Raw genomic sequence first — 21,263 nt, 5'->3', positions numbered from 1 at the left:
ACAACTACAAACAAAACAAAGATTCACAGTATCCAGTCCGCTGTTTAACACAGACCTACCAGTCAATGCCACAAGATAACAAAAGCAACTAAAATGTTTAAGTATTGAAAGAAAGGAAAAGAAAACTGTCATTTGCAGACAATAGTCCATCTACTTGGAAAAAATAAAGAATAAGCAAACTAATAAAACTAACAAGAGTTTAATAAGTTTGCCAGATACAAAATCAACTTCTAATAATCAATGGCATTTCTAATAATAATCAACTAGCAAACGTGATAGAAAATAAATTATCATTCACAACAGCAACCAGAAATGTAAGGTAGCCTTACATATAAGGGAATACCTTAACAAAGAATTCAAAAGTCTCTATGAAGAAAAAGTTGAAATTGTTGTTAAAGTACAAAAAAAAAAAAATCTAAATAAATTAAAAGATATTCCACGATCTTGAATGAATATGAATTAACATTATAAACATGTCAATCATTTCCAATTAATGTATACATTCTATTCAACCTAAATAAAAATTCCAACTGGACTCTTTTAAGGAACTAGACCAATTTCTTATAAAATATTTATGGAAAAATGAAAACCTATAAACAGCTCAGACAATATTTTAAAAAGAAAAGCAAGGAGGGGATAATTGCTATACTACATATTAAAACATTATTATGGGCTGAAATGTGTCTACCCTAAATTTATATGTGGAAGTCCTAAACCCCAGTATCTCAGAATGTGAGTGTATTTGAAAATAAAGATAAAGACAGACATTACCTCTTTAAAGAGGTAATTAAGATAAAAATGAAGTCATTAGGGGTGGGCCCTAATCCAGTAGGACTGATGTCCTTATGAGAAGAGAAAATGAAGACACAGGGACACACAGGAGGAGACACAGGAAGAAGATGGCCATCTACAAACTAAGGAAAGAGGCCTAAGAAGAAATCAACCCTGCCGACACCTTGATCGCAGACATTTAGCCTCCAGAATTGTGAGAAAATTAATTTCTGTTGCTGAAGCCACCCATTCTGTGGCACATTCTTATGGCAGCCCTAGCCAACTAATGCAAACATACTACAAAGCCACAATAATACAACAGGTTTTCTGCCTCAAGAACAAGACCCAATAAACCCATGAAGTAGAAACAGGAATGTAGGTCGGGCGCCGAGGCTCACGCCTGTAATCCTAGCACTTTGGGAGGCCAAGGCAGGCAGATCGCTTGAGCCCAGGAGTTTGAGACCAGCCTGGGCAACATGGCAAGACCCTGTCTCTACAAAAAATATTTAAAAATTAGCCAGGCATGGTAGCACGTGTCTGTAGTCCTAGCTACTCGGGATGCTGAGGCGGGAGAAACACTTGAGCCCAGGAGGTGGAGGTTGCAGTGAGCTGAGACCGCGCCGCTACACTCCAGCCTGGGCGGCAAAGTGAGACCTTGTCTCCAAAAAAGGAAAAAAAAAAAATGAAAGGGAGTACAGAGAAAGACCCATGTATATATAGGAACTGGATAAATGATAAAGGGGGCACTACAAGTAATGGGATAAAACAGACCACTTAGTAGACAGTGTTTGGAAAACTGGACCAACATGTGGAAAAAATTAAACTGGATCCCAAGTTACACCATTCGCAACGACTCCAGATGGATCAAAGTCCTAAATGTGGAAGGTAAAATTGTAACATCAACAGGAGAAACATAAAACAGTACTTCTATGATACTGGAGTAGGCGGAAAATATCTTAAACAATACCTCAAAGGCATAAAATGTAAGATGAAAAATTGATGAATTTAATCAAAATTCTGTTAAATTGCTGACACTATAAATAAGCAACAGACAAATGAGAGATACCTGCAACAAAAAACTTGGGTCAACAACCTAACATTCAAAGTATACAATAAACTCCTGCAAATCAGTAAGATAAAGATAGGAAATCAAATAGAAAAATGGGAAAGGATGTACATAGCCAATTCAGAGAAAGAAACCAGTTACAAAGAGCTGCTCAAAATCACTATTAATTGGCTGGGCTCGGTGGCTCACGCCTGTAATCCCAGCACTTTGGGAGGCCGAGGCAGGTGGATCACCTGAGGTCAGGAGTTTGAGATCAGCCTGGTCAACATGGTGAAATCCTGTCTCTACTAAAAATAAAAAATTAGCTGGGCGTGGTGGCGTGCGCCTGTAATCCCAGTTATTCGGGAGGCTGAGACAGGAGCATCACTTGAACCGGGAGGTGGAGGTTGCAGTGAGCTGAGATCGTGCCATCGCACTCCAACCTGCCTAAAAAGAGTGAAACTCCATCTCAAAACAAAATGAAATAAAACAAAATCATCATTAATTAAGAAAACACAAATTAAACTGACACTGAGATACCAGTTTGCACCCATCAGACTGGCAACAGATTTGAAGGTTGTTGCTGTGAAGTGTTGGTGGGGATATGGGAAAGAAGAACCTTCATAAACTGCTGCTGAGAGTACATGACCGACTTCATGACAGCAGGGCTCTCAAGCTCCTTCCCTCCACTCCCTCACACACAGCAGCAGACGCAGCAGCAGTATTTGTCCCCAAGCTAAAGTAAAGGATTGCTCATTAGTGAAAGTGTGCTACCAGCTGGGGAGGGTGCTGGGGGCACCGAGTGAAGAGGAACTTGAAATGACACTGAGCAGCAGGCATGGAGACAAACATGGAAAGTAGCTCCACTCATCACAGAAAAAGGCTGGATTCCTCTTCTAACCAGAATAAAATCCTGCTTATTTTGGGTTGGATAATTCTTTTTGTGAGGGATCATCCCATGTATTGTAGAATGTTTAGCAGAATCCCCAGAATGCTGTGTCCTCACAAGGCTGAAAAGCAGAAAACGGTGAACTCACTCCTGAAAGCACCTTTATAGTGGCATTAATACCTAAGAGCCCTCATGACCTAAACACCTTCCACCAGGCCCATCTCCCAACACTGTCACCTTGGGGATTAAGTTTTCAACATGTGAATTTGGGGAGACACGGTCAGGCCATAGCAAATGGATAAATGGTTGTATAATCATGTGATGGAATATCAGAGTGCAATGAAAATTAATAGCTAATAGCTATCTATGCATGTTAACATGGATGAATTCATAAACATGACATTGAGCTAAAGCAGCAAGTCACAACACATGTAGTATAATTCCATATATTATGAAGTTCAGAAAGGGCAAAAAACCACAATGTATTTAAAGGAATGCATACACAGCTGGCAAAACCATAAAGAATTCCAGGGAAATGATAATACAAAAATCTGGAAAGAAATGATCTCTGCAGGGATGAGGGGAAGATGAGGATATAGTGGAAGAGGAGCACAGCAAGATTCTAAGGTTCTAGCAATGTTCTATTTCTTTTTTTTTTTTCTTTTTCATTTTTTCTTTTTTTTTTTCTGAGACAAAGTCTCGCTCTGTCACCCAGGCTGGAGTGCAATGGGGTAATCTTGGCTTACTGCAACCTCCGCCTCCTGGGTTCAAGTGATTCTCCTATTTCAGCCTCCCAAGTAGGTTATAAATGTCTGCCACCGTGCCCGGCTAATTTTTGTGTTTTTAGTAAAGATGGGGTTTCACTATGTTGGCCAGGCTGGTCTCGAACTCCTGACCTCAAGTGATCCGTCTGCCTTGGCATCCCAAAGTGCTGGGATTACAGGTGTAAGCAACTGCGCCTGGCTGATGTTCTATTTCTTAACCCAAGTGCTGATCATCAGATGTTTATTAATATGTTTTATAATTAGCTGTAAGATACATATACTCTACCGTATACATGATATTTTTCACAATAAACTGAGCATAGTGGCTCATGCCTGTAATCCTAGCACTTCAGTAGGCCAAGGCAGGAGGAGGATTGCTTGAGCTCAGGAATTTGAGACCAACCTGGACAACAAAGTAAGACCCTGTCCCTACAAAAAATACAAAAATTAGCCAGGCACGGTGGTGTATGCCTGTGGTCCCAGCTACTCAGGAGGTTGAAGTGGGAGGATTGCTTGAGCCCAGGAAGTCAAGGCTGCAGTAAGCCGTGATTACACCATTGTACTCCAGCCTGGGTGTATTCTTGCCTGATAAAGCCAAACTTTGTCTCCAAAAAATATAATAGGCTGGGCACAGTGGCTCACGCCTGTAATCCTAGCACTTCGGGAGGCTGAGGCAGGAAGACCACCTGAGGTCAGGAGTTCGAGACCAGCCTGGCCAATATGGTGAAACCCCGTCTTTACTAAAAATACAAAAATTAGCCAGGTGTAGTGGTGGGCACCTGTAATCAGCTACTCAGGAGGCTGAGGCAGAAGAATCGCTTAAATCCAGGAGGCAGAGGTTGCAGTGAGCCAAGAATGCACCACTGCACTCCAGCCTGGGCCACAGAGCAAGCGAAACTCCATTTTAAAATAAATAAATAAAAATAAATAGCAAAATAATAATAATAATAACAAACCTTAATCTAACAAAATACACATAGTTCCACTTTGGGCTAAGATGATAATGGTCAAGAAAGAACACACTTGTGCTGCAACGACGACAGAATGGAGTAAACAACAACAACCAGAGCATCATATTTTTGTTTGAAGTTATCAAAAAAGTAAAAATTCTCAAGAAATCTAAATAAAATAAATTCCAGAATGAGATGAGCCCTTAAGTGCTGATTCATACCTGCAGCATGGAAAACATGAAGAAGTAAGACTCTATAGGCAGATAAACTTTGCTAGAAAAGAAAAGCAACTATATTTGGGCTGGTATGGAGGACTGAAATCTGGAAGAGTCTCCAATATAGAACTAGTCCTCCCCACCTACCAATTGTCTCCAATGAACTACTATGGAAGCAGTGATGTGGAAGTGGGGGAAGAGCTGGAAAACACAGAAAGAGCTCTGTAATCTCACTGGTTAGGTACCAAAGACTTGATGGAGGGAGGGGCCTGATCCTGCTGATCCTGATCCCAAAACACTGCAACGACTGGTGAACTAAAACTAACTAGTACTGATCCAACCCCTGATTAAACAAAAAAGACCACCACCTCACCCTCACTTCCTGATAGAAGGGCAAGCTTTCTCTGCAGGTAAACATTAGCTATTTATTTAACAACTGCATGTGAATCTACAATTATCTCAAAAGTAAAAGGGTTAAAAATTAGCCACTTTAGTCAACACTGTACTTTTAAACACAATGTACAGAATTCAACCAAAATTAAATAGCATTTTAAGAAGCAGGAAATGGGAGTAAAATAGTAAATAGAAGCAGACTCTCAGAAGAATTAGCAGATAGGAGCTTTATAATAATTATAAATATGATATAAAGTCAGAGGAAAAGATGAACAAAATGGTTAAAATATGAAAAATTTCAGCAGACAAATAAGAAAATATAAAAGAATGAAATGGAAATTCTAGAAATAGAAAAAATATAACATCCAAAATGAGTTTGTTAGATGGACTTAATAGCAGACTGAATACAGCAGAAACATGAATAAAAAGAGGTGTGATAGAAATCGTCCCTCTGAAGGCCAGGCACAGTGGCTCATGCCTGTAATCCCAGCACTTTGAGAGGCTGAGGCAGGTGGATCACCTGAGGTCAGGAGTTTGAGACCAGCCTGCCTAACATGGTGAAACCCCATCTCTACTGAAAATACAAAAAATTAGCCGAATGTGGTGGTGCTTGCCTGTAGTTCCAGCAACTCAGGAGGCTGAGGCAGGAGAATTGCTTGAGCCCGGTAGGTGGAGGTTGCAGTGAGCCGAGATCATGCCACTGCACTCCAGCCTGGCAACAAAGCAAGACTCCGTCTCAAAAAAACAAAACATAACAAAACAAAACAAAAAATGAAATTGTCCAACTGAAGCAAGGAGAGAGAGAAAAAAAGAAAAAAAAGAACAGAGAGTCAAAGTCCTAAGGGACAACAGCAAATGTGTAACTGAAGTCCAGAGGAAAGGAAAGAGGAAATAGGGAAAAATAAATATTTGAAGAAATAATGGCTAAGAATTTTCCAAAATTGATGAAAGAGATTAACCCACAGATCCAACAAGCTCAATGAATCACAAAGAGGATACATACAAAATAATAATAATTTAAAAACCCTTACTTAGGTATATCATAATCAAACTGCTGAAAATCAAAGATTAATAGAAAAATTTTAAATCAGCCAGAGAAGAAAACCCCATCACATTCAGGGGAACAACACTAAGAATGACAGCTAATTTCTCATCTGAAACATTAGAAGGCTAGAAAACGATGGAATGACATTTTCAAAGTGGTGAAAGTAAAAAGTGCCAATCTAGAATTCCACAACAGAAAATATTATTTGAATATGAAGTAAAATAAATACATTTTCAGAAAAAGTAAAACTTAAGAGAATCCACTTCTTATAGATGTTCTACATTCCTTCCTGAAGCTCTGACTTTCCATCTGGTATGATTTTCCCTTTAGCCCAGAAAACTTCTTTAGCTGTTTTTGTAGTGCAAGCATGTTGGTAAAAAATTCAAGAGTATAATATTAGTGCAAACCAGACTTTTCAAGTTAAAGATTTCAATTTAAAAATCAATTAAAAAGTGTATAGCTTAAAAAGCCAACAGAGGAGATAAAATGGAATACTAAACATTGCTCAGTTAATCCAAAAATAAGACAGGAAAAGAATAAGGAAGAAAAAAGAACATATAGAACAAAAGAAAAGAAAAAGCAAAATTGATATGTAATCCATTTTGTACATGGATGGATTGAAAAAAATAAAAAAATAAAAAATAAATGGATGGATTGGATTAAATCCAATCATTTCAATAATTACATTAAATGTAAATGGACTCTTCCCTTTAAAAATATTTATTGCCTGCCTACCTTCCTACCTTTCTTTTTTTTCTTCCTTCCCTAAAAAGCCATTAGACAGGCAAACAGAAGTGGCTCAAGGGCCACATGTAAGTACATAACCAGAGTGGGGCAGATCCAAGAGGCTGCTGGAGAGAGGCCACAGAGACAACACAGGTAAAGGTAAGCAGAGAAGCCAAAATGGGGCCTGCATGTCAAGGAGGCAGCAATCTGGAGGGGTCAGAAGAATCAACTTTGTCACTGTTAGGATAAGATACAAATGTGGGAAGGAAGACAGCCAGAATGAACCCCATGGTGTTGGACTGGAAGTGGAGTGTATAGGGTTGAACTCATGTTTTTCAACACATGGAGAAGTAGACAGACAGATAAATAGAAAGGTAAATGTGTGTATAGATACAGACTTATATATATGATGCTGTTCCCAGCCCCTTTCAGTGGGCTGAGCTGGGAAATATTAGGATATATATATATTAGGATATATATGTATGTAGATTTATACATATACATATATACATATATATGTACACTATATATGCTCTATACACTATATATACTCTATACACTATATACTCCCCTTCCAGTCCAACACCATGGGGTTCATTCTGGCTTTCTTCCTTCCCATATTTGTATCTTATCCTAACAGTGACAAAGTTGATTCTTCTGACCCCTCCAGAATATACATATACATATATATATGTATATGTATATATCTACATACATATATATCCTAATATATATATATCCTACTATTTCCCAACTCAGCCCACTGAAAGTGGCTGGGAACAGCATCATCCCAGTAGCAATGAGCATCCAGAGACAGCATCCAAACATCTCTCCCCACTCAAAGGAGTCAGGGCTCCTTGGATAAATGGAAGATTACAGGGCTGATCCAAGGAAAAAACAAGACGAGCCTGAAACTTTTTTTATGCTAGAAGCTATGGAAATGCTCAAGGAATGATGGAAGATATACCAAAAGGACAAGGGGCCAGTTCACTCATTGGTGCATAAAAAGATGAAAATTACTATCTTTTTAGAAATGAAAGATACGTTACATAAATAAAGTTAACATACAGCCTTCTGAAATGCACAAATTAGAAGTTAATACAGAATGGGAATAAATGAGCTAAGATTTCAACTTAAAAATACAGAAAAAGAAAAAAAATTCATAAAGTAGAAGGAAGGCATTTAAAAAGATAAAAGTAGAAATTAATAAAAGGGAGCACAAAACAAAATATTAACATTGCTTAATAAAATATACAAAACTTTAGCTAACATGCTCAAGGGAAAAAAAACACACAAACAAGAATGAACTAGGGACAAGGGTACAGGACATAGAATGAGATGGTGAAAGTGGAAATTACAATCCCAGCACTTTGCGAGGCCAAGATGAGTGGATCACTTGAGGTCAAGAGTTTGAGACCAGCCTGGGCAACATGGCAAAACCCCATATCTACAAAAATACAAAAATTAGCCAGGCGGTATGGCGCACACCTGTAATCCCAGCTACTCAGGTGGCTGAGGCACAAGAATCGCTTGAACCCGGGAGGCGAAGGTTGCAGTGAGCTGAGATTGTGCCACTGCACTCCAGTCTGGGCAACAGAGTGAGACTCTGTCTCAAAACAACAAAAACAAAAACAAAACAAAACAAGAAATAATCTTAACGTCCTTCAACTAGGGCTGTAAAATAATTTAGCAAACCTCATGCCAGTCATTAGAAAACATAAAGGTAGACCTGTACATACTGTTATGGAAAGCAAGTCTCAGAATAACACATAGAATATAATAGCATTTCTGTTAAATATATATATACACATACACACATGTATCAGGTTGAACCATATGAAATTGCCATTTTTGTAAATCAAAACTTCTTCAATATTGGCAATGCCGTATGATTCACAGGAAGGAAGTCACAGTCTGGAAGGAAGGAAAGGAGTCTGAGAGGCATATGAAGGGGGCATTTGCTTCTTATTCCATATTTCTGTTTTGCATGAATCTTTTATGATAAAAAGACATCCATTCGTTATGTATTTTAAAACAAATAGTTGTTTTAAGACCCTGCTGCTTTCCATCCAGCCCCTTGGCTCTGTCCAGGAGAAGACATTCAGCCCCCACCTCTCAGCTTCTCTCAGCTTCATCGCTGGAACGCCATCCTCCTGGGGAAACAATTCAAGCTATGGAAGATGTTCTAGTGTGATTCCATGTTGGAAAACCAAGAACAATGGCCAGGTACAGTGGCTCATGCTTGTAGTCCCAGCGATTTGGGAGGCAGAGGTGGGTGGATCATTTGAGGTCAGGAGTTCGAGACCAGCCTGGCCAACATGGTGAAACCCCATCTCTACTAAAAATACAAAACTAGCTGGGCGTGGTGGTGCACACCTGTAGTCCCAGTTACTCGGGAGATCGAGGTAGGAGGATCACTTGAACCTGGGAGGTGGAGGTTGTAGTGAGCCGAGATCGCGCCACTGCACTCCAGCCTGGGCAACAGTGAAACCCTGTCTCCAAAAAAACAAAAGAAAACAAACAAAAAAAACAAGAACACCTTCAGTGCCCAAATGCAGGAAAAGTAACCTGGCCATCATATGCAGCACCACAAAGATGACTTTTGACAAACTTTGGTTCTCGTATACACCCTTTGCATATAAGGTACAAAGGAACAAAACTATGGCTGTATGGAAATAAGCTCATAAAGGAGACTGGGAGAAAATGTCCCTAAATGGTACCAGTGGTTGGAGAGAGGGGATGGGATTATGAGTCATTTTCCTTCATTTTTTTGAGACATGGTCTCGCTCTGTCACCCAGGCTAGAGTGCAGTGACACAATCACAGCTCATTGCAGCCTTGACTTCCCAGGCTCCAGCGACCCCCCCGGCCTCCTGCCACCCCCTGCCACCCCACCCCCAGTAGCTGGGACCACAAGCACATGCCACTACGCTGGGATATTTATAATTACTATTATTTGTAAAGATAGTGTCTCTCTGTTGCTGATCTCAAACTCCTGGGCTCAAGTGATCCTCCCACCTCCACCTCCCAAAGTGCTGGGATTACAGGTGTGAGCACTAGGCCCATTTTCTTTTCTTTATTTCTCAAACTTGCTACAAGGTTTGACTGTTTTTACTATCAACCTAAACAACATGAAACACACTGAAATACAAGCTGAAAACTATGGCTTATTAGCCCTGCCCAGATGGTGTCTATCATGCCTGATGGTGTCTATAAACATCAAGAGGGCAATTGTTCCTTAAAAAAAGCAGGTTCAGCCAGTGGTTGAGAATCCAGCATCTGGAGCCAGAATGGCTTGGTTGAGATCCCAGCTCTGCCAGTCCTGACCAAGTTATTTAACCACTGCAAGATTTGGTTTCCTTGGTTGTGAAGTGGGAATCATATCAGTACCTACTTCAGAGGTACTGTTGTTAATAAAGATTAATTGCTGGCCAGGTGCTGTGTTTCACGCCTGTAATCCCAGCACTTTGGGAGGTCAAGGTGGGCGGATCACAAGGTCAGGAGATGGAGACCATCCTGGCTAACACAGCGAAACCCCGTCTCTACTAAAAAATACAAAAAATTAGCCGGTTGTAGTGGCGGGCCCCTGTAGTCCCAGCTACTCGGGAGGCTGATGCAGGAGAATGGCGTGAACCTGGGAGGTGGAGCTTGCAGCGAGCAGATATCGCACCACTGCACTCCAGCCTGGGTGACAGAGCAAGACTCCATCTCAGAAAGAAAAAAAAAACCAGATTAATTGCTAAGGAACTGGGCCAGGCACAAACTCAGTGCCCAACAAATGCTGGCAGCTGTTAGTATCACAATAATCATTTTTATTCAAAGTGCCTCTTTATTCCCCTTAGACACTATTAAAACCAAATGAGATGATGACTGGGCAAGAATGAAAACTAGAGCTGGCCAGTCCACATGGCGGCCTGGAGAATGAGTCCTCGCGTGTGTGCAACCTCTGTTGGTTCCAAGTATGTCTATTTCAGTGATCACTCAGCAGAGTGGCAAGACAGGTCTGATTCTGCATTTAAGCTTGCTAAGAGGATAAGTAACTCTATGCTGTTTTGCACAAGAAATGCTTTAGAGGCTGGGAATAATGCCACAATCCCATCAGCTCCTCCTAAGCCCATGGGGGCCTTCTACCCTAACTGCTTCTCCCTGTATGCTGGGCTGTTCCCTTCCCTGGGCTCCCCTTCTGAGAGCCAGAGGACCCCTGCCAGGCACTCCACCAACTCCAGCACCATCCCTGCCCTGCTCACCCAGTCTCATTTTCAGGGAACTTGGAAGTCTTTGCAGACCTTTGGGAAATGTCTTTTTACACTTAGGGTGGTGGGATGAGGGCATTCGGAATGCTCATGGTGGTAATTTTACATATTTTAAAATATTGTATTGACCTAGAACACACATCCTGAAAAATGCACACATCATAAGCCTATAATCTTCATAAATTTTTACAAACTAAACACACCCATGGAACATGAAACAGAACATCACTAGCACCCCACAGGCCCCTTCTGAAGGGCAACTACTAATTATCCCAACTTCCAACAACAGTAAATAGTTTCGTCTGCTTTTTAAATTTTTTTTTTGAGACAGGGTCTCATGGCTCATTGCAGCCTCAACCTCCTAGGCTTAAGCGATCCTCCCACCTCAGTCTCCTGAGTAGCCAGGACTACAGGCATGGCCCACCACGCCTGGCTAATTTTTGTATTTTTTTGTACAGATGGGGTTTCACCATGTTGCCCAGTCTGGTCTCGAACTCCTGGACTCAAGCGATCTACCTGCCTCAGCCTCCCAAAATGCTGGGATTACAGGTGTGAGCCACTGTGGCTGGCCTGTAGTTTCATCTGCTTTTGAACTTGATGTACAGAGAACCCTGCCATATGTATGTCCGTGTTTGGCTTCTTTTGCTCAGTGTTACATTTGGTGAGATTCACCCATTTCATTGTGTATCACTGAGGCTGGTTCGTTTTCATTTGTGTGTAGTATCCTGTTGTACAAATGCACCACAATGCATTTTTCCTGTCTACCATTAATGGGCACTGGGCCACTTCCACTGTGGGGCTATTCAGCGTAGTGCTGCAATGAATGTTCTCCTGTACATCTTTAGTAAACACATGCACAAATTCCTGTTGTGCCTTCACTTAGAAGTGAGATTGCTGGCTAGACGTGTATTCAGCTTTAGTAGATGCTGTCTAACAGGCTTTCCAGGAGGTTTCCCTAGTGGGTATTTTTATAGTATCATTTTACTCTGTCAATTCAAAGGTATAAAATATACATTACATAGAACTCGGATTGTCCATAAAGTGTCATAGGAAGGCCCTCAAGCAAAGCAGCTTCACTATCTTCTCTAGTGACAACAGCTATAGCCCAGAGGGACAAATACATCTTAGAAACCTGGACTTTATAGGTGGCCAGTCCAACCTCCTTACAGACCCCTAGACAATTTCAACAACTTCTGTAAAGGGAACTCACTGACCCCCTAAGCTGATTATTCTACAGCTCAAGTTCTCAGAAATCCCTTCCTCCTCCTTTTGCCTCCCCCAGCCCCGGGTCTGCCCTCTCCATGCCAGTTGCCATGGTTTGAGTATGTGTCCCCTCCAAAACTCATGTTGAAGCTTTACCCCCAACATCACATATTGAAAGATGGGGCCTTTAAGGAGATTGGGTTATGAGGGCTTTATGAGTGGATTAATCCATTCATGGGTTAACAGATTAACAGGTTAATGGATTAACGGGTTATCGTGGGAATGGGACTGGTGGCTTTCTGAGAAGAGGAAGGGAGACCTGAGCTAGCACACTCAGCTCCCTCACCATGTGATGCCCTCTACCTCCTCAGGACTCTGCAGAGAGCCCTACTAGCAAGCAGGCCCTCAGCAGATATGATCCCTCAACCTTGGACTTCTCAGCCTCCGTAATTGTAAGAAATAAATTCCTTTTCCTTATAAATTACCCAGGATCAGGTATTCTGTTATAGGCAACAGAAAATGAACTGAGATATCAGTCTTCTGAGTTTTGACAGTGGTACTACATCCCCCTCTTCCCTGTCCAAGCTGAAAGACGCAGACTGTGTCCCACAGGCAACGGGACCTGGCTAGGCTAGAAGGACAAGATCCACTCATGTCCCCAGACCTTGCACTGCCTATGTCTTTGGAGTCCAGAGCTCAAAACAGCTCATCTGCAGCTTGGAGCTTAGGGTTACAGAAAGACCTTTCCCAGGTCCTACAGGTCCTGGTCAAAAGGTCAGGCTATTGTGGACACAGCTGAGAAGCAGGAACAGCCTACCTGCTATTCTATGCCTGCCTACAAGTGCCAACTGACACACTTTCTCACCCCATCCCCAAGGTCAGGCTCCACCTTCCTCCTGCACAAGGCCCCCTGAAAGAAAACTTTAGTAGACATTGACCCGCTAGCCTTGGCCCCCCGGGTGTAAGCTGGCCCTGAGCCCCCACCCTGGGACACATGCTGCCAGTGGCTCACTTACTGACTCGATAGCCCAAGCCTTCTGCGTGAATCCTCTTGGCCATGAATTGTCCTTCAATCAGTGCTCGAACCTCCACATCCCCAGGGAATGCTGCGACCTGTCTCCAGGAAAAGGTGGGCACAGAGTAAGGAACTCTCATTGTCCATTCGTGTGTGTGTGTGTGTTTGTGTTTGTCCGCGTGTGTGTCTGTGTGTGCGAGTGTGCGTGTCTGTGTGTGATCTTTTTAAACAATAGCCCAGATTTGAAACTCATAGCTGGGCTCTTTAACCACTGTCTTTGCCTGTCACACACACTCACACAAACACACTACTGAAGCACACAAGCCCACAGCCTCACATGCATGTCACTTTGAAGAGTCAGAGACATTACAGAATTTAGTCTCAGGCAGCTGAGAGATCAAGTTCTGTCTACCATTCAGCTCTGCAATCTTTAATAAGTTACATTAGTCTTGCTATCACTCTTTTTCTTAACAAAATGGAGATAATAGTGGTGCCTGTTTTTTAGGGTTTGTTGCAATGATCAGATTAGACAACAGAGCCTGGAAAATGCAGTACATACTAGATAAGTGACAGCCACGAGCTTACGCTGAGATCCCACCCCTGTGGCATGTCCTTCAAGCTAGCACTGATGGGAATCAACCCCAGGCTCACCCCTGCTTCTTTGGCACCTGAGACCAATGCTAGAACCTGCCGCCATCCCCCTCATGAACAGCTACACTCTAATCTTACCGACCTTCTTCTAGTTCCCAAGCTGCTCCCTCTGCCTGGAAGTCTATCCTACTCTTTCCATGGTGAGATCCTGAGTACTTTCAGGTCTCAACCTAAAGGCCACCTTCTCAGAGAGGCCCAGGCCCGATCACCCCACCCAGGTTAAGTCTCCAGCCCACCCACCAGCTGCTTTCCCTTGCAGCACTCTGTTCTTCTGCTTCCCAGCCTTAGCACCTGCTGCATTCATGTACGTGCTCATTCACTCGTCTACTGTCCCTCTCCCTCCTAGACAGCAGGCTCTAGAGAGCAAGGGCCACCGATGTCTTGTTCTCCTTTGTGTCCCGGGTGCCTGGCACCAATCATACATATCTGTTGGTTGAATGAATGAATGAAGAACACTACTTTCTCCTTGACAAATCTAGGATTGATATGCATGAAAGAACAGGCATAACTTCTCCCTCTAATAAAAGAAACCAAACTGATTCTCCATCAGAAGATTGAAATGAACTTCCTCCTTTATACAAAGCTTTCCGTTCATAATCCAACATGTAGTGCCATCATCTGCCATTGAACCCAATGCCAACTCGGACAGTTACAGTTTCCAGACAGAGTGTCTTACATAAACCCCCCATTTACTGGGGTCAGAAACGTCTCTCAGGTACAACCCAAAATGTGGTGATGACTCTCCAGTGACTATCTAACAGCAATGTCAATTTCGAGCAGCAAGAACCAACTAAATCCTTCCTGGGAAAGGTCACATTGTGGAGGAGAAAGAAAACAGCAGCTTCAGAGCCAGAGAGGACTGGATTTGAGCCCCCTCCACCACCTATGACCTGTGACTCTGGCCAGATTATTTAGCCTGAGCCTCTGAGTCTCAACCTCTCCATCTGGAAAGAGGAACAATAGTGCCTATTGCTTTGAAAAGTAAATGATAGCCAGGCATGGTGGTTCATACCTATAATCCCAGCATTTTGGGAGGGGGCGTATCACTTGCGGTCAGGAGTTCAAGACCAGTCCGGCCAACATGGAGAAACCCCTCTCTACTAAAAATACAAAAATTAGCTGGGTGTGGTGGCTTGGGTCTGTAATCCCAGCTACTCAGGAGGCTGAGGCAGGAAGATCGTTTGAACCCAGAAGGCGGGGGTTGCAGTGAGCCAAGATCGTCCCACTGCACTCGAGCCTGGGCAACAGAGTGAGACTCCATCTCAAAAAAATAAAAAAAATTAAAAAAAAAAAAGAAAAGTAAGTGAGGAAGATATAGAAAACCATGAGCACAATGCCTGGCACCAAATGGGCTCAATAAATGTTAGAACCTCCCGGGCTCAGTGGCTCTTTCAACCACGAGGAAATTAATGATCTCAAGATCCATGTGTTCTTGATGGGTACGGGATAAAACTCGCCAAGGAAATAAGCTCTGTGATACTCAATGATAGTGTTAGCATTTGCTAAATTGGAAGAGAACTCTCAGGTTTTCTGCATTCCTCCCTGAGGGAAAGGACCATGTCCTGCAGATTCCCCAGGATCTAGACTGCACGCTGGCACACCACAAGAGTGTATGATATCAACGGATGAGTGAATGAATGAAGTCCCTAAAAGTCACACAATTTCATAGGCAATTGTTACATTTTACACTCACAAACGGAGCCAGTGTAACTCCAATACCAACAGCACACGTACCTTGTGGTTTTCTGCGTTAAACCTATGACATCCAATAATTTCAGGGGTGATCTCCATTACATCAAAATAAAAACCTGACATAAAACCAGGAAGACATCAGCTGTCATTAGTCAAAAAATAAAAGATCGGCCTCTCAACAGACGTAGAACAGGGCAAAATGACCCCATATCCCCGGGTCCCCTGGCTCTCTTTCATCCCCCAGATGAGACCTGCGAATATTCTCAGTTCTTCTCTCCAACAGGATAGAAGGGAACCAGGGAGCCCTGAGCTAGCTTTTCTCAGAGACAACTCTTCCACTCTCACTTGGCAGCCTTGAACAGGAAGCAGCTGCCCAGTCAATCCTAAAATACCAACACACGTTTGACCAAGGGAGGCACAGCCCCTCCCTGCTCAGGCCTTCCGAGACACTGGGCACTTTTCCTTGTGCCTGGGGCAGAGGGCTGTGAATGGGGATACACCAGGGCAGAGGTTGCCCTCTCTGATGCTGTCACCAGGGGCTTGGTGGGGACAGAAGATGTAGCTATGGCCTGATCTTCTGCTCAGAGCAGAAGCCAAGGACAGCCTTACAGGCCCACCCTCGCTCAGAACACAGGGTTCCACACCAGCTTGTAGGATCTGTGGAATAGAAGTGCAGACAGACAGCGCTCCCCTGGACTTCTCCACGGCCCTCCTCTCCCCCAGCTCATGGGGCCCCAGGCCCTGCCCCTCCAGCCGGCAGCTGCTGACCCTTCACAGGCTTGGGCATCACCAACTGGCCTACCCAGGTTTCCACCGTTGCCCATCTCTGTGGACTGCAGTGCCTTAGAGAACTTGCTCCAGGAACGGGACGCGGACTTGTCGCGGATCTTCTCTCTCATGAGGGAGCCATTTTTAAAGCTGCAGAAGAGGGTATAGCTCTGAGGAAGGAGCCAGTGCTTGCTCACTGGACCCATGAGTTTCAGTAAAGAGACCCAGGCAGAGGAACTGCAGGTCAGGCTGGACCACAAGCCCTAGTCAGTGCACAGCAGGCTCTGAAACTTAGGTATCAGAGGCGCTTCCTCAGATTCCAGGCCCCTGAACGTCCCTGGGAGGCACCGGAAATGCCCTTATCTTAGGCTGTTTACACAGGAGGCTGACACAGAGGAGCCCCAGGTAGAGACAGGGAGCTCCGGTTTCTGCACATTCTACCATGGGCACAATGAGGCAGGGTGGGCTAGATTAACTAGCCACATTCTCCAGCGCTTCTCAGGCCTTAGGAGCTCAGAAACCATTTCCCTCAGGAGCTCTGGACGGGTCTCCAAAGGCCTGTGGTCAGAGCACAGAGCATGTCCCTTCCATGAGAGCTGTTGGGAAGCAGGATGTCCTTTCCGCTATGAGGGTCCACCACATTCCGGACAGGTCACAGCAACAATGTGCGGTAAATGCTCTTGCCCTCCCCATCTCATGAGGAAAGTGTGGCTCAGACATGCCACACTACAGAGTTTGCCCAAGGTCACACAGGATATAGGTGGTGAGGATAGGATTTGAACCCGGGCTTGAGGGACTCAGGGTCTTGGGTTATTCCCCACCCAGCTCTGCTGTCAGCAAGAGTCGGTGAGTCCTTGGGGGTCTCAGCTGCCCAGCAGAGCCTGGGAAAGTGGAGGGAGTCATTCCAGAGCTTAGTGGAAGGACTTAGGGTCCTCAAGATGGTGCCAGATCTGCCCACACCTCCTCACCCAGGGAATGGTGCCAACCAACACCCATGCTCACCACAGGAGTGCCATGTAGTGCTGGGAGTCAACCGGGTTGCAGAAGATGTGGCCTTCCAGGGCAGGCCTGGGCTCTTGGAGCCAGAGAAACAGGGTGTCACTGGTGCCCAGGCTGACCTGGGGAGAGATGGGCAGAGGCGAGGCGCCTTGGGCTTTGTCCACACACACTGCCCTCTGCCAGCGATGCGCTGTACTCCACCCACCTTAACCCTGTCACTTTACTCACGCTGCAGACCTCAGATGCAAGGCCACTTTCTCAGAGCCACTTCTGACCCTCCCACACCAGATGAGCCAGGAGTTAGCTCCCCAGATGCAGATTTCATGGATCTTCTGTGCTGATTTCCCACAACTGCATCTAAATAATGGTTTGGGTGATGGCTGGTTCCCCACATAACTTTCCCACTAGAAGTAGGAAGGCCTGGGTTATGTCTTCCTTATTCATCTGGGCTGCTCACAGCCCTTTGGCCCCAGGTCTGACCCTCTGCCACTGCACGCACTAAGACTGGCCACTGTGAAGCAGGCAGAGGTCTTGCCCATCTAGCAAAGAACAATGACTTTCTGAGAAAGATGTGCACCCCCATCCCCTCCCTCCACTGTCTTCTAGAACTGGCAGACACTCTGATATACAGGGACCCAGATCCTGGTCCTTCAGGGTCTGGGTCCCAGCAGTATCTCTGCTACTTATCAGAGTGTGGGTGTGAGTGTGGAAACAGAAAGAGCCTATGGGTGTGGGAAGTCGCCTTACCGCAATGTCACCTTCCTCCAGTCTCATGCCTGCCAGCGACGCTGAGAATGGGAGGGGAGCTTCTGGTTAGCTGGTGGCCACGTGGGAACCACAAAGCAAACCACAGGGCTCTCCAGGCAGGCGCACAGCCCCCACTTCCAACCCCCACCCACACCCTAGGGTGGTGGCAGGAGCAGGGGGAGCTGAGCTCTCAGGAGGCCCTAAGAGAAGGTCATAGGGGTCGGGGGTGAAGTCTGTTAGCAGGGGCCTCTGATTTGAGCTGTGAAGTCTCTTCCCTGAAGGGGTCCAAACATCCCTCCACTGTCAGGCACTCCCAGGAGTGCAGAGAATCAAGGAGGCCAAGACAAGACACCAAGGATACACAGCAGAGAAAAGCACAGGCAGTAATGGAAAAGAAGGGGGTGAGGTTATGTTCACTGTCTGTGCCCTGCCTTAGACACAAGGCCCACAACAGCAGTCTTTTTTTTTTTTTGAGATATAGAGGTGGGGTCTCACTCTGTCACCCAGGCTGGAGTGCAGTGGCATGATTATAGCTCACTGCAGCCTCAAACTCCGTGATCATGCAGTCCTCCCAACCTCAGCCTGCAAGTAGCTAAGACTACAGGTGCACACTACCACACCTGGCTCACAACAGCAATCTTTATCTGCCTTGATTGCTGAAGTGCCCCAGCGCTGAAGGAAGGCCTGGCACATAATAGGCACTCACTAAATGCTGAGTGAATGAACATGTGAGTAAAGGTGAAATGGGAGTGAGAAACAGGTGCACTCAAACAGTGCCACTGAGGTTCAATCAGCAGCGTGTGTGTCAGAAGCCTTGGATCCAGGAATCCCACCTTTGAGAACTTATCCTGTAACAACAAAGAGATGAGACCGAATGTGCATCTCAACGTCATTTGCACTGCCAAACACTGAAGCAACACCACCGTCCATCCATAAGGGACTGGTGAAATAAATGCTGGGACAATTGAGCTCTAGACAACTGTTAAAATGAGAAAGATACTGCCCAGGTTGATTAAAATAAACAATGCTTATTTATGAGCACAGAAAGAAGACTGAAAGGACAGAAAGTAACCTTTCTAATTAGGGTTAAAAATTAACCTTTCTAGTTAGAATTAAATGTAACCCTAATCTGATGGATCGTTAGAAAAAGACTTTTCCTGGGGTGGGGCTGAGGGGTAGTAGTTAGGGTGTTGTTTAGTGCAGCCCACCTGGCCTTCCTTCAGAGATCCGAGGGCCCCTCCAGGGGTGGCTTCAGGACTACCCAGAGGAGAAGAGGAGGAAGAGAAGAGGCTAGGGAAGGAGATGAGGTGTCTGGACGAGAAACAAGTCATTGCTGCAGATCAGATGACAGGGCAGAGACTTAAAACCATGTCCTAGAGGAAGGGTTGGAGGAATTGAGCTATTCATCTTGGAACAGAAAAGACAGGTTAGGGATGGGGTGGGCAAGACTGCCTTCCTTAATCATTGAGCAGTTTTCATCCAGAGAGAGCAGACTGACCAGCTCCTGAGGGCAGAGTTGGAGCTGAGATGGGGCAGGTACAAGGAGTCAGATCGCAGGGTGGGGGTGGTGGGGAATGACCACAGAAGGCTTCACCAAGAGGCTGGACTGGAATTCTCAAAAGTCCAGCATGGACCCAGTCAGGCTCATCGGACAGAGAAACTCCCCGAGATACTCACCTGGGTTGTCCCCAGTGAAGGCCACCACTTTGCATCCTGGAGGAAATCCGTAGCGCTGGATGTAATAGGAAGAAATGGCTCCCTGAGGGACGGGGATAAAGCAAAGGTGCTCTGTTGAGGTAAATCCCGCCTGCCCAGCACAGCCACCCACCCTTCAGGCCACGAAAATGCTACAGGCTCCAGGTCACTGGAGCTGAAGGAATGTTTTGCAGAGCCTGGAGTCACACCACTCCCTGTCACAAACTGGGCGTGTCCCTCCTGTTCACAAATCGCCAGAGAAGTCCAGTGCAGGTTTGGAACCACGAGCATGAGGTCATCTCAAAAACTGCTGATCTTGAGATTTCAGGTAGAGAGAACAAACCAACCCCTAACTAGTGCTTGCTTTAGAAGCTCCAAATTCTTGATATAGCATAAAAAAAAAAAAAAAGGTAACAGGACGCCAGTAAGCAAACTCATGGGAGCAGATAATGCCTCGCACACTCGCTCTATCACCCTAGCGACTGGATAAACAATAATTGGACGTGAAAGTGCAGAGAACAACGTTCTAAGGAAAGTAATCCAAAAAAGACATATGCAGGGAGGGCTATCTGAGCACTACCTGCAAAAAGAGGGATGATGAAAAACATGGGTCCTGCTTGGTTCGCCCACACATGACACCTATGTGACAAATGAAAATGCCTTTTCAGAGTCAGTTCTTTCCCGATCCTCAAGCTGCTTGTCCGCACAGGCTCCTTCTTGGAGGCAAGTGTTCTCGCATAAGGCAAACAAAGCCTGCTCTGAATTTCACATCCAACTAAAAGCCACGTGTGGATTATCAGTCCCAATGGCTTGGCTGTTTTCTATCTGCCCTTTCTCTGCCTTTCTGACCGGCGTCAGTCTGTCTGGGTTCTGCACTGTCGGCTTCCACAGGGCCACATGGCTCTTCCTTCAGCTCCGTGCGCTGGCCTCATGGCATACTTTAGATGCTGATGGTTTGGCTTTGATGTTCTGCCTCATGGTGGCAGAGGCTGTTTTCAGCATGTCAGTGTGAATCATACAGGTGTGTGCAGTGGTTCACACCTGTGATCCCAGCACTTTGGGAGACTGAGGCAGGAAAATTGCCCAATCTGAGCAACATAGTGAGACTCTGTCACTACCAAAATAAAAAAAAAATTAGCTGTGCATGGTGGTGCACGCCTGTGGTCCCAGCTACTCAGGAAGCTGAGGCAGGGGGATCACTTGAGCCCAGGAGTTCGTGGCTGCAGTGAGCTATGATCATGCCACTGCACTCCAACTTGGGTGACAAGGTGAAACTCTGTCTCTGAAAAGAAAACAAAAGTGCTTCTGTGGCTGAGACTCCCAATGAGAAGTCCTCACAGCAGCCCCTCCTCCACATGGCCCAAGACTCCCAGTTACACGACTCCCTCCAGGCCTCAGAGTGCCCTTGTCCCTTGTTCACACCAACATTCTCTCCCACCCAGA

The 21,263-nt window shown here is 44.9% G+C and overlaps 1 protein-coding gene across 24 annotated transcripts in view; it reads right to left on the bottom strand.

The window, feature by feature from the left end:
- XYLB (xylulokinase) overlaps positions 1–21,263 on the bottom strand; it is an 84,472-nt gene that overhangs the window by 28,522 nt on the left and 34,687 nt on the right. For 10 of the 24 annotated variants that reach the window (XM_045386467.3, XM_015445669.4, XM_074031699.1 and 7 more), the window contains 6 exons: positions 19,803–19,884; positions 18,126–18,166; positions 17,382–17,497; positions 16,414–16,529; positions 15,654–15,727; positions 13,270–13,366 (listed from right to left, as the gene is read on the bottom strand). In XM_045386467.3, coding sequence (XP_045242402.2) covers positions 13,270–13,366; positions 15,654–15,727; positions 16,414–16,529; positions 17,382–17,497; positions 18,126–18,166; positions 19,803–19,884 — 526 coding nt within the window. Of the gene's footprint in view, positions 1–13,269; positions 13,367–15,653; positions 15,728–16,413; positions 16,530–17,381; positions 17,498–18,125; positions 18,167–18,584; positions 19,499–19,802; positions 19,885–20,400; positions 21,103–21,263 lie in introns of those variants that run through there. The other 14 variants (XM_074031700.1, XM_074031701.1, XM_074031702.1 and 11 more) reach the window with 5 other exon arrangements.

This window comes from Macaca fascicularis, chromosome 2 (assembly GCF_037993035.2).
Source record: "Macaca fascicularis isolate 582-1 chromosome 2, T2T-MFA8v1.1".
Taxonomy (NCBI): domain Eukaryota; kingdom Metazoa; phylum Chordata; class Mammalia; order Primates; family Cercopithecidae; genus Macaca; species Macaca fascicularis.
This window is presented reverse-complemented; position numbering and strand designations above follow the sequence as displayed.